The 13,246-nt window shown below is 47.2% G+C and overlaps 2 protein-coding genes across 7 annotated transcripts in view; one reads left to right on the top strand and one right to left on the bottom strand.

Annotated features, from left to right (window-relative positions):
* Positions 1-9,020, top strand: part of Sim2 (SIM bHLH transcription factor 2) — a 49,129-nt gene extending 40,109 nt beyond the window's left edge. The window contains exons 8-11 of the mRNA XM_020174710.2: positions 1,421-1,568; positions 2,967-3,135; positions 4,335-4,737; positions 5,863-9,020. Of these exons, the coding sequence (XP_020030299.2) occupies positions 1,421-1,568; positions 2,967-3,135; positions 4,335-4,737; positions 5,863-6,296 (1,154 nt within the window). The 3' untranslated portion in view covers positions 6,297-9,020. The remainder of the gene's footprint in view (positions 1-1,420; positions 1,569-2,966; positions 3,136-4,334; positions 4,738-5,862) is intronic.
* A 127-nt stretch (positions 9,021-9,147) lies between these two features.
* The window catches only part of Hlcs (holocarboxylase synthetase), a 190,212-nt gene continuing 186,113 nt past the window's right edge, over positions 9,148-13,246 (bottom strand). For all 6 annotated transcript variants that reach the window (XM_074072674.1, XM_074072675.1, XM_020174716.2 and 3 more), the window contains one exon: positions 9,148-12,435. In XM_074072674.1, the coding sequence (XP_073928775.1) occupies positions 12,264-12,435 (172 nt within the window). In that variant the 3' untranslated portion in view covers positions 9,148-12,263. The remainder of the gene's footprint in view (positions 12,436-13,246) is intronic.

Here is a 13,246-nt window from a genome sequence, read left to right as displayed (position 1 = left end):
TGTTCATGTCCTTGCCATACTGCTGTCACCGTCTTAGTGTTTTTATCAATCAGTACGAACTCTTTGTATATTAAGGCGAACAAGTTCTTGACTAGCAAGTTTTCAGCCTTTCTTCTACACCAAAATACTTGGATATGGGTAGACAGAGCCATCTGGAAAGTGGAAAGAAGCCACAAATGACCACGAGAGAGGAGAGAGGGGGCTTTGCCCTGTGGCACAGTAGGGGGGCTGGGTTTGTGTTGGGAACGAGCCTCTGTGGTTCCTTCAGCACCAGCTGCATAGCCAAGACTTGGCCCCTTTGGCCACCCCAGGTCCCTGCTCAGGCCATTTTAGTTAGGGGCCTGAGGACACACCAGCTTTGAGAAGGGGTTCTGGGGCTGGGTAGGACAGCCAGGGACACTTTTACTCAGCTTTCTCCTCTCTACTGCCTACCCCCTCCCGCAAGCCTCTCCTACCTGCTACTTGATGGCTGTGAGGGGGATCTTGGTTTACGGATGTGCTAAGACTTTGGGGGACCTACTCAGCAGCTCCAAGTTTGTGCCCATGCATAGAAGATGGCCTTGTGAGCCCAGTTTTCAGGAACTGTGTCACCAAGCAGAGGACTTTCCTACCTGAGCAACATGGGAACTTAATAGCCCAAGGAAGATGGGTGATTGGGAAGAAAATATAAATGGCAACAGAGCAGCAAATGGCTTTCCTGTGACCACACGTGTCCTGACAGATAACAAATATAACAGTAACTTGACACTTGGTTGGCTGCACTGAAGTTACTGTTTTGTTTAAATGACTGCCTCACTCACCCCTCTGTGCATCAGAGGTTCAGGGTATTAAAACGTAATGGGGCATTTCGAGTTCCAAAAAGCAAACTGGATTTTATCAGTCTGCCAGTCCCACTGGGGTTTGCAGCTCTTTCTTCCGAGGAAAGCAATCACTGTTAAATCAGAGTTGTTGTTTTGTTGTTGTTATTTTTTTTTTTTTGGCAGCACTGGGGTTTGAACTCAGGGCCTCACACTTGCTAGGCAAGGGCTCTTACTGCTCAAGCCACTCCACCAGCCCTCTTTTTGTGATAATTGTTTTCGAGATAGGATCTCATGAACTATTTGCTTGGACCTGCGATTCTTCTGATCCTTGCCTCCTGAGTAGCTAGGATTACAGGCATGAGCCACGGCGCCTGGCTCAATCAGAGTTCTTTATGGGAGGGTGAGGAGGAGTGACACCGTGGACTCTGGGAAGTCACAGACATCCGTGTGTGTGTGTGTGTGTGTGTGTGTGTGTGTGTCTGTGTGTGCGCGCGTGCACCTTCCTGCGGAGAAAGCCACCTCCTCTGCCCAGCCCAGGGATGCAGGTCATCAGTGGGAGTGGTGTCCCCAAGACAGGGCCTGTGAAGGGTCCGAGGACTCATGTCACCTTGTGCTTGCAGTGCTGGTGAAGGGCCAGGTCACCACCAAGTACTACCGGCTGCTGTCCAAGCTGGGCGGCTGGGTGTGGGTGCAGAGCTACGCCACGGTCGTGCACAACAGCCGCTCGTCCCGGCCCCACTGCATCGTGAGTGTCAATTATGTTCTCACGTAAGTCAGCCGGATTTGTTTCCCTTCTTGCTCTCTCCTCCTGCCCCTCATCGCATCACTTCCATAGGCGCCATCTCCCCGCCCCCCATCTCCTTCTAAAACTGTCCATTTGTCTCCTGTTCTGCTTTATTTGAATAATCTGGTACTTTGGGAAGGTCCAAACTATTTTTCTGCACCGTGGTGAGGGCCACGCGTGAAGCAGCTGTGGCAAAGCTGACAGGGAGGCCTGTCCTGGGCATAGCTTAAGTTAGGTGAGGGGCGTGGCTGGGCAGGTGTGGGAGGGGGAGTCCCCATTTTTTCCAGGGTGCAAAGAGGGTGTAGGTCCAGGAGCAGAAACACAAACCTATCTATCCATGTCCACAAATGAGTGCTCCTGCCATTAGGGACAGACACATTTTTCCATTGCAAATAATGGTGAATATTTGGTCCCTTAAAGATCCCAGAGGGTCAAGTTCAGCTAAAAATCTTTTTATTTATTTATTTATTTATTTTTGAGATAAGGTCTTGCTATGTAGCCCAGTTTAGCCTCCAACTGGTAATCCTCCTGTCTCAGTCCTGAGTGCTGGGATTATAGCAGTACATCACCATGCTTGGCTCAGATGCAAGTACTTTTTAAGCACTTACACACAACAGGACATAGATCGTGTTTAAATATACATTTAATTGTATATTAGATTACCACACACCTGACTCTAGCTCCATATTTGATGTCTCATGTCCCCCCAGCTCTGACCTGGAAAGGGACCTCATTTGCATCCTAAGTGCAATAAGATTCAGGCTGTTGGATCTTTCACAGTCTGCAGCCCCTACATGTTTTAGAAGTTGACTAATTTTGGTAAAACTCTCCTGGAGAAACTATTTTATCCCCTTAATCACTCTTCCTAAATAGCCAGGTGTGGCAGCATTCACAGATTCTTCCCCTATGAACACGACCTTACCCAGGTGGCTCTTCAAGGCAAAGATGAGCCCGATGTGAAAGTGAGTGAGGCCAGAAGCCAGTGTGCACCCTGGCAGGCCCCCATTCATGCTTCCTGGTGTGCACAACAGAGAACAGCTGAGTCCCAGATACAGAAATTGAGTGAGGGGCTACTCGCTCAGTGGTATTTCTGCCCTTTCCTTTTGCCTCGGCTGCCTAGCTAGTGGCCCCGCGCATCCCTGGGAGATGTCTTTGAGCTATCCAGGCTGGCAGAGCCCCCTGCTCCTGTCAAATAGCACTAACCTTGCTCAGCGTTCCCTGGTCGCTGTGCCTGGGGTTGCAGGTGGCTCCACGTTTAAAAGCCACGTGCATTCAGCCTCACTGGGCAACACAATGAAAGGCTGAGTGACACGGATGGAGCCAGAGAAGCCATTCTTCCTCCACTGCTTGCTGGATGTGACTCACTCACTCTTGCCTTCCAGGGATATTGAATACAAGGAACTTCAGCTGTCGTTGGACCAGGTCTCCACTTCCAAGTCCCATGACTCCTGGAGGACCGCCTTGTCTACCTCACAAGAAACTAGGAAATTAGCTAAACCCAAAAACACAAAGATGAAGACAAAGCTGAGAACAAATCCTTATCCCCCACAGGTAACATGCAGGTGGGGTACAGATGACAGTCATTCCAAGGGCTCAGGACACCCGGGCATGTTAGGAATGAGACCCTCTGACACACAGCAGGGATACCCTGGGGAATGAAGCAAGGCCCATAGTGGGAAGCTGATATCAGATGAACTAGTTGAGAATAAGAAAAAGAAGCCAGGCACCGTGGTGCATGCCTGTCATCCTAGCTATTCAGGAGGTGGAGATCAGGAGGATCAAGGTTTGAGGCTAGCCTGGGCAAACAGAGAGACTCCATCTCAATCACTAAGCCAGGCATGTTGGTACATGCCTGTGGCCAGATATGCAGGAAGCCATAGGTAGGAGGATTATGGTCCAAGGCCAACCCTAAGCAAAAACAAGAAATAAGAAAAGCAAAAAAGAAATGGGGGTGTGGCTCAAGTTGTAGAGCACCTGCCTAGCAAGCATAGGAGCCTGAATTCAAGTCCCCTGTCAAAAAAAAAGAAGACTGAATCGGGAAGGTAGATGTGCCTATCTGAATCCTAACTGTGGACTGTGCACTAGTGCACCGGGACATTGCGTTTCCGTTGCACTGTTTTGGAGGAGAGGGGTACTGGGGATTAAACCTCACACTTGTCAGGCAAGAGCTCTATCAGTGCAGCTGTGCCCCCAGTTCAGCATTTTTTGCTTTAGTTTTTGAGACAAGATCTCACTATGTTGGCCAGCCTGGCCTTGAACTCCTGGGCTCAAGTGATCCTTGGGTACCGCCCAAGTAGCTGGGACCACAGGCGCACACCTCCTCACCTAGCTCATAGCGCTTTTCAAATGAAAACCTTCCTTTTTATCTTTTTCTTTTTAATTAATATCTATTACATTTATTTTAAAATTAATATTAATTACATTTCTTCCTTTTAAAATTTTATTTTATCATTTTTACATTTACTGTTATTTATATTTACTTGTTTGTGTATACATTATTTAGGCCACCTGTTTTCTTTCTTCAAACAACAAGTTGTTTATGAGGTCTGGAAAGTAGCAAGTATCCATTTGTGTCTGGTGTTTTGTCAGCTTGGGGTGGGATCTCTCCATCCAGGGGCCCTGCAGTGGTGGTGGCATATGTCTAACCCTAGCGTGGGTTGGACCCCATTTGGTGGGATCTCACCTGGCCCAGAAGGCAGCTTACTCTTGGTCCTGCCACCAGCCCTTCATCTGTCTTCCTTGCCATGCAGCAATACAGCCCGTTCCAAATGGAGAAACTGGAAGGCAGCCAGCTGGGAAACTGGAGAGCCAGTCCTCCTGCAAATGTGCCCCCGGAACAGCAGCTCCATTCAGAAGGCAGCGACCTTCTGTACACACCGTCCTACAGCCTGCCCTTCTCCTACCATTATGGACACTTCCCTCTGGACTCTTCTGTCTTCAGCAGCAAAAAGCCAATGTTGCCGGCCAAGTTCGGGCAGCCCCAAGGACCCCCGTGTGAGGTGGCACGCTTTTTCCTGAGCACACTGCCAGCCAGTGGCGAGTGCCAGTGGCACTATGCCAGCCCCCTTGTGCCTAGCAGCCCATCTCCAGCTAAAAACCATTCTGAGCCATCCATGAATGCTGCCCGGCACAGCCTTGTGCCAAACTACGAAGGTGAGTCCCATTTGCAGGCAGGGAAGCAGGGAGGACCAGGAATGGGGGGGAGGGGGGCAGTGGTAGCTGTGGGTGGCAGATGAAAATGAATCCTCACACTTTGGGCAAACTTTGACCTTTTCTGCCTCTGCTTTCATGGAGGGCTGATCAGAATTTCTTGAGGTCGATGCACATGTGCCATGAGAGTGAGGAAAGACTGGCTGGCAGTCCCTGTGTCTGGTGGACACTGGCGACAATATAAAGGGCAAAGGGAAACCAAAATTCCAGCCTCTATATAAATACTGGCCCCCATTCACTCTCCCAAAGGGAAGCAAAGTTATTTTCAAAACCAGCTACTTTTACAAGATTACTTTTCACTTTCCCCAAAAGTGAATACGAAAGACAGAGTGGGTCTCTTCCCACGCTAGCTTTCAAAGTGCTGAACAAAAGAATAGAAATTCAAGGGCTCAGGTACAGAAATGCTACTCAACATCCCAGGACAAAAGCATAGTCTCCAGGCCTCAGTTTGTTCCTCTGGAACATGGGGCCATGAGTTATCAGATGTGCCCACCCCAGGACCTGGCACACTGTAGGCGCCTGCCACACTACGCTAGTTCCACCACTACAGAGAGATAGGAATGGTCGCACAGCTTCCCCCTCCTGTGGCAGGTAAGCAGAGGTCCTCAGTGGACGTGCCATCCACTGCCCAGGACACAGGCTCCTGTTTGCTTGTTGGGCCATCCCAGGCAGAGTGCGGAACGTGGGGATTGCGCAAGGAAACGCAGCTGATTGCAAGGGGACGCTGTCCCTGTGTATGGATGCACTGCGTTTGCTAGGCAGTACCCAAAAAACCACAAAACGAAACAAAAAAATCTCTCTCAATTTTAAATAGTGGTTACCCATCGAACTGTGTGGCCGTGGTGCATTAAATTACGCGTAGTTATTCCATAGGACTGTCACCTGTTCTATGGGTGACAGGGCACTTCCATCTGCATCGCGATTGCGCAGCGCGGTCCGCAACGCTCAAGGGCCAGGGCGGTGACGGCCCCGGGTGGAGCGCGGGAGCGGGTGGCCGAGGGTTGGTGTTGCTTTGGACGTGCCTCTTCCTCCCCGGTGCGAGCTCTAACGTGTCGCCTGTCCCCGCAGCTCCGGCCGCCGCCGCGCGCAGGTTCGGTGAGGACACCGCGCCGCCACCGCCGAGCTTCCCGAGCTGCGGCCACTACCGCGAGGAGCCCGCGCTGGGTCCGGCCAAGGCCGCGCGCCAGGCCGCCCGAGACGCGACGCGGCTGTCGCTGGCGCGCGCGGCGCCCGAGTGCTGCGCGCCCCCGGCCCCCGAGCCCCCGGGCGCGCCCGCGCAGCTGCCCTTCGTGCTGCTCAACTACCACCGCGTGCTGGCGCGCCGCGGGCCGCTGGGGGGCGCTGCACCCACCGCGCCCGGCCTCGCCTGCGGCCCCGGGGTCCCCGAACCTGCGGCCGGAGCGCTGCGACCCCGGCCCCCCGGCCCCGCCGCCGCCTCCCCGCCCGGCGCGCCCCGGCCGCACTACCTGGGCGCCTCGGTCATCATCACCAACGGCAGGTGACCCGGAAGGACCGATCCCGCTCGGCGCAGGTGGCCCGCAAGGGAGAAGCCATAAGGCCAGGCCTTCTCTGCTTCCTGTTTTACAAAGTCCAGCAGATTAAGAGGGGCGAGCTGTATATGCACGATATAAATTAATTTATACAGAGACAATTATTTTAATAGAACTCCGCAGCCGACTTTTAGATTTTTACCGTAGATGCCATAAGCGCCGGTGGAGAGGACGGGGTCGCAAGGTCCTTGTTCTCCAAGGGTCAGTTTCCAGAGGACTGAGCTGAGCGTCCCCACGGCCAGCGGGTGACCTCGAACTCCCCCGCCTCCCGGGAAACTGGCTTCCTCACCTTGAAATGAAGTTTAAGGCATCCTGCCTTGCCTTGCCCCCATGCTCAGTGCCTAGGGGGTTCAGTCATCCCAGCTCCACAAATCTCCACTTAATAGGGAAACCCCACCCGGTAGCCAGCTCTGGGGGTGGGGGGTGGGGGGAGAACCAGAAAGGAAGCCTCCTTTTCCATTCTTAGGTAAAGACAGGAAGTGGTCATTGTAAGTCCCATGAATAGACAACTCTGCTGTCTTTAAGTCATTCGTGAATGACTTCAGTACAAAACCCAGCAAGCCCAGACTAAAGGGGTGAACACGGGTGTGCCTCACAAGCACACTGACCAGCCCCTGTGGACTCTTGATAACACCAGGAACAGCACCTTCAGAATATATTCAGTAGGCATTAAATGCAAAAAGATATATATATATAGCCAGATATTTTATGACAGTGACCCTGTCAAGCTTAATTCCATGGCAAAGTCCCTCTGGCTCTTACAGACCTGTTCTTCACTAGGCTTGTGTTTTGCTACAAGTAGTGCTAATAAAGTTAGTTAAATTGCATGTGCAATATGGACTGCACCTTGTGGAAGAAAAATGTGCGGAAGGGATGTAACTGAAAATGATGTATACATTTAAAACATTTTCTACATAGGAAAGTTTCATATGAACATGTCATGTGTAACAGGTGAACAGAGTTTTATAAAGCACCAGCAGTGTTTTAAAAATAAACTTCCATTACTTTTTGTTTCATTTTGGGTTTTTTTTTTCCTTAAAAATGGTACCTGTCATGGCTCTGATCTGGATGGATGCCTTGAAGCATTCAATGTGCTCCACACAAAACACTGCATCTTTCAAAAAGTGGTTTACTTTAGGGAACCTTTCCTACCTTTCTGAGTGGAAAAAGGTTTTCATGTTTTTAACTATTCCTTCTAGAACCAAAGTGCATCTATACCAAGTGTACCAAAATGTGAAATAATCCTTGGTTAACCCTGTGTCACTTAGTGAGGGCCCTACAGGTGTCCAGTGGCCTTATAACAGGAGAGTTAAAATCTGCAAGTTTAGGGACTGGGTCACAGGATAGACGTACGCTCCTCGCTTGCACTCAGCTGCACCTCACTGGTTCCTCGGAGTGTGCACACGTACAGTAAGCTGAGGGAATCATGCTTTACGCTCAGGAGTCTCGTAATTAAGTCAGCGTTCTTGGAAGCTTTAGGTTTCATTAGTGGGAGACATCACCAACATTTTTCAATAAAATACTGCAAAATGCTTTTGTATCTGCCTGGTCCTTCAGTTGAATTTAGTAGATACAAGTCACCAAGGCTTCCAAAGCAGTTTAATAGCAAAGGTTGCTGCGGAAAAAAAAAAAAATCCTGTTACACAAATGAAAATGTGACTAGGCTGAACACAGAGCACATGTGAACTTGAAAAATAAAATGTGTACTAGTGAAAAATTCCTTGTCTGAATGAACACCGCAGTTTCATAGCCTAGAACAGGAAGACTCCTCAGAATGCCAAGCCAGCTTCCGGAGGCTCTGGGCTCAAGACAAAGTTACCATGGCAACCTAATATTGTTACCTTCAGCTTCAAGATTCTGAGCACTGAAGCCTGGGTATCCTTTCTTCTGTGAGGTTCTGGTAGGGGAAGAGGAAGCATTTTAATAAATATGCCTCTCTTTCACAGAAAAAAAAAAAAAAAGAAAAGAAATTATAGTGGGCCCTAACATGTACCATGTTGACAAAAATGCCAGATCAAATGGATTTGAGACATAAGCCCAATCAATTCAAGCCTGGCTCAGCCTTCCACGAGGCCTCCCAGGGAAAGGAATTCCTTTATATTCTTGGAAGCTCTTTTCTAGAAAAGCCATTCCATTCATACCTCTGCAGAGACATGAAGGGGTGTGAAGGGCTCTGAGGAAATCTGTAAGAGCTGTATTCCCCCACCCCCACTTTCATCCTTTTAAAAGTCCTATCAGCCTCCATCCTGAAGTGTGTGTGTAAGGGGGCAGCTACAGATAAAATCAAAAGAACATTTTAGATAAATGCCATAGAATCACGTTAACTTAAAATTTTGGTGATTAGCAGCCCGGGGGTTATCTAAAATAATGATTTGAGCTGTTCCTAAACACATGACATATCGTACAGGACATAAAGTATGACACACGAAGTTAAAATCTTGGGGGAAAATGTTTTTGACAAAAGTTGAGCCATTTTCACAAAACAATGAGAAGAATCTTCAAAGAATGTAGAATTTACATTAAATTTCTCATCTCAGTTAAAAGGTTTGCTTTTACTTTTGAGTTTTGCTAACTTTTATTCTCTGGAGTAGTAAGATTTCTCTTTTGCCAAAACTACATAAAAATAAAATCACAAAGCACCAGTCTTTTTAATACTTAGAAATATATACATATTTTTCATTATGTCAAACATTTTATTTATTTTGTAAAAAATGCATATTAAATAAAAATACTGTAACCAAAAGTATTTGGCTGTTTTTAAAAAACTGAAATTTATGGTAAAAACAAGAATAAGCCCAAACCATAGAGAAAGTGTTACAGTTTATTTTGGTAGACTTGCTTCTTATAGGCATTGGTTCAATGTGATTCTTTTCAGAGATGACTCTGAAAAGCTAAAAAAAAAAAAAAAAAAGTCAAGGTTTACATATTTGTTTATTTGCAAGATACAACAGTAATGCCTGTGTGTTGAGCGCTAGCAGATCCAGGGAAGGGAAGTCCCAAGCCCTCCTCTTACATTCTGGAACTGCTGGTGAGGCTGGCTTCTTCTTCCACCCAGCAGAGTGAGGGGATAGCACACAGCATGTCGGGGTGGAGAGACTTTTAGAGGAGGCTGAGGCCTCCTGGAGCTGTGCATCCACCACTCACACAGCCCTCAGACAGGACACTTGTTCCCAAGCCAAGTGACTGACACTGAAGTGAGACTCACAGGACACAAATCCTCCCTACTTCTACCACTGCTGGATGGACTGCCACTGTATCAGTGGGCCACGCGAACCTGGTTATACTGTGTCCTAGTTGAGTCCAGAAGGGGCGATGCCTGGCCTTTTTAACAACATATGCTCAGGCTTCATATGAGGAAAACCCAATGTTTAAAAACACAAGCAGCTCCTGAGTTCAGCAGCCATATTTTAAAGATTATGAGAAGAAAGCAGCGCTTCCCTTTTAAGATGTAAAGCCCCTGACATCCCAGATTGCATAAACATTCCCAGTCGTGGTGTGTGATGTCTCAGGTAGACTCCTTCTCAACTCCATTCTTAAAATACCTTCATTCTATGAAGCAGATTGAAATCTTTGGTTCATGTGAGATAAAACCAGGTAGGTTTATGGGAAAATGCAGCATCTGTTTCAAGTCTATTTTTACCTCCCTCAAGACAACTGGGTTTTTTTTGTTTTTAGCAAGAACACCCCTAAAAAGCTCAACTGTGCAGAAACCGAATGGTATACCCAGAACATCTCTGTCTGCTTTGACATGGCCACACTTCATTAGTTTTAATTTCAGAAAGGAAATTAAATGATAACATTTTTTCCCAAAGCAGAACTGTCCAGAATAGGCCTTTTGCTTAAAAAAAAAAAAAAAGCATGTTTTTCATTAAATAATCCCCCAAAGAAATTCAAAAAGTATTGATGGCAGCTCTGAGAGATGATTTGCCTTATATTGCAAGGTCTGAGAAATGAAACTTGCAACATTAGCCTGGAGATCTTTGTCCTTGATGATATTATGCAGACACCCTCTCAAGGGTGAGTCTGCTTTGTAATTTTGGGGTGGTATGGACTTTTATTTAAACTCCTCACTAATTCCAAAAGAAGATCTGGGCATTCAGGGAAAAATAAGATTTTTTTTTTTTTTTGAGAAAAATAATTCTAACTGAGGCCTTATTTGCAAAAATTCTTTTGAAGTTCTTTCAAATTTACATTTGCAAAAAGCACATATCGCATTGGTGTACTTAACTAAACGTGTTATTTCTTTTGCTCTCTGTGCCTGGCTAAAGGTAGACAGATTTCATACTGAAAACCGCAAGTTTCTGGAATGAGCCTGACCACGTGAGACCTGGATAAAGATGGTGCAAGTTTACAAGAAGGGGATTTTGTTCAAAGCCACGTGCCTCATCAAGTCGCCTTTCCATGAGCCTCAGCTGGGACTGGCAGGAAGAGGAAAGCCTGGACAAAACTGGGCTTTTAGGGCCGACAAGTAATGGGTCTTATTCGTAAATTCAACAAAGATAGAAGTTACTTGGAAAAAGTACGGGCCACATCTGGAAGTGGCAAATGTAGAAAGGCTTCCTTTCCTTTGTTCTTCCACGAAGACTTTTAGCATGTCAGATCTTGAACGTCTTCTTTTAGAGCCACTCTCTCTCTCTCTCTCTCTCTCTCTCTCTCTCACACACACACACACACACACACACACTCAGACACACGCACACACGAATCCTCCTTCAGAACCATGGTATTCAGTACAAAGATTCTATCTTTTGCACATGGCACCGTCTTGTAGAAATGCTCTGTATTTTGACTACGGCTCCAAAAACCTCCCTTGCTTGTGGCTGAGAGTTCACCTTCATCTCCTGCTGTGTGAGCCAAGCATCACTCTTCCCTCCAAGAGATGCTCCATGAATGCTTGAGGAGTCTTGAACTTGATCCCATCCTTTTAGAAAATGCAGCAAATTTGAACTTGGGAAGTAGCGCTCAGAAAATAATGTTAAAGTCATTAACTGATTTCCTCTATGGTCCCTGCAACCTCACTTGGCTGGGTGGATCTCTACAGCCATTCAGACATTGTTATCAGGCCACCACAGCAGAGAATAACTCTTGAAAGTCTGCCTTTCTCTCTCCCTCTCTCTCTTAACAACCACAGAACAATGATTAACCACCACCTGTATAGGCTGGTGGGGAAATCCCTCCCTGGGAGCTTTAAACAGAGTTACCTATACCTCTAACTCACCACTGGCCTGGGCCCAACAGCATTTTTTGACTTGTTTTTTTAACAAGTAGGTGTAAAGACTTCCTCTACTGGTAAGCATCTCAATCATCCCGTTGCTAGTTCCTTGTTAGAAAAACCTTTTTTCCCCCCAATAAACCCAAACTCAAGCTAAAGGGGGAGAGTAATTTCACACTTCTGGTGAGGTTCTACCGAAACTCAATCTTCTACCTGTCACTCCTCCATCCAGACGCATCTTCTAACACTCAATAAAATGACTACAAAACATACCTAAAAACCCAGAAAAAGTGGCTCACGCCCTGTAATCCTAGCTACTCAGGAGGCAGAGATCAGGAGGATTGCAGTTCGAAGCTAGCCTAGGCAAAGAGTTCTTGAGACCCTATCTTGAAAAATCCTTCAGAAAAACAGGGCTGGTGGAGTTGCTCAAGGTGAAGGCCCTGAGTTCAAGTCCCAGTACCACAAAAAAACAAAAACAAAACAGAAAAATAGGGGGAAAAATTAAAGAATCAACAGATGCTTTGGGGATGGGGGAGGGGGGAGAGCTTCCTCTGCATTCCCTTTCCAGCTCCCAGGTGAGCAAAGGCGACAGCAATGATGCAGGGATGCTTGCTGCACACTCAGCAGGCACTGTGCTCACTGTGGATGCATCCCAGAGGCAGCCTGGCCACAGGCGTCCCAGGAGTCCCAGGCCTGCAGGATCTGAGCTACTGCCACTTGGGCAGGATGAGGTTTCTCAGCATGTCAAAGGAGTTCCCATCTGGATGTACGGTCACCACTTCGCCCCCTTCCTGATGAACCTGCAGGAACCCAGAATCATCCAGGCCCACGATGGACACCTCTGGCCCGTCGGTGCTTCCCAGGCGGACTTGCTGACCACTGAAAACAAAGAACACCAGAGTCACTGGGAATGTGACTGGGAACGTACCATAATACAGTAACATATCTAATGTACATTATATATATATGTAAATACATATATATGGAGCTAATATATACATATGTTTTCTAATATAGATCTAATTTGTTCATGTTCAAATTTTTAAATTAAAATCCTTTGTGGCTCTCTCCCTCTGTTCAGGGCCTAATTAGAACACACATCACATCTGGCTGTCATACCTCTTTAGTCTTCCTTAATCTCAAACAATTCTCCCACTTTGTTTCTTTGCAGACACGCTTCTGAAGGGAAGAGGCCTGTCCTATAGCACAGGGATTCTCAAGTGTTAGCTACAGGAGAAATCCCGGGCGCATTTGTGAGCACACAGTGCTGGCTCCAGCCCCAGAGCTTCTGACTTAGCAGGTCCTGGGTGTGAATTTGCATTTGTAACAAATTCTTAGATGAGGCTGCCACTGCTACCTGGGGAATCTCACTTTGAGAACCACCGTTCTAGAATGTCCTACCATTTCGATGTGTTAAATCCTATTAAACTGATTTAAGATGCTCTCAATGTTGAGTCTGCACTGCATCCTTCCCAGAGGCACAAGCTCCTAGTTCTCCCCTTCCTAGCTATGCTGATGTGGCCATGGTGGTGTTGGCTGGGTTTCTCCATCACAAAGGTAAAAAAATAATTATTCAGACCAGTGCTCAGTCCCTCGTTTTAAGATACGGAACTACTGACTTAATAAAGGAATTTTATTTTTCATTTATTTTCCTTTGGGTGGTACTGGGGGGTCGAACTCAGGGCCTTGG

This window comes from Castor canadensis, chromosome 5 (assembly GCF_047511655.1).
Source record: "Castor canadensis chromosome 5, mCasCan1.hap1v2, whole genome shotgun sequence".
In the NCBI taxonomy this organism is placed as follows: domain Eukaryota; kingdom Metazoa; phylum Chordata; class Mammalia; order Rodentia; family Castoridae; genus Castor; species Castor canadensis.
This window is presented reverse-complemented; position numbering and strand designations above follow the sequence as displayed.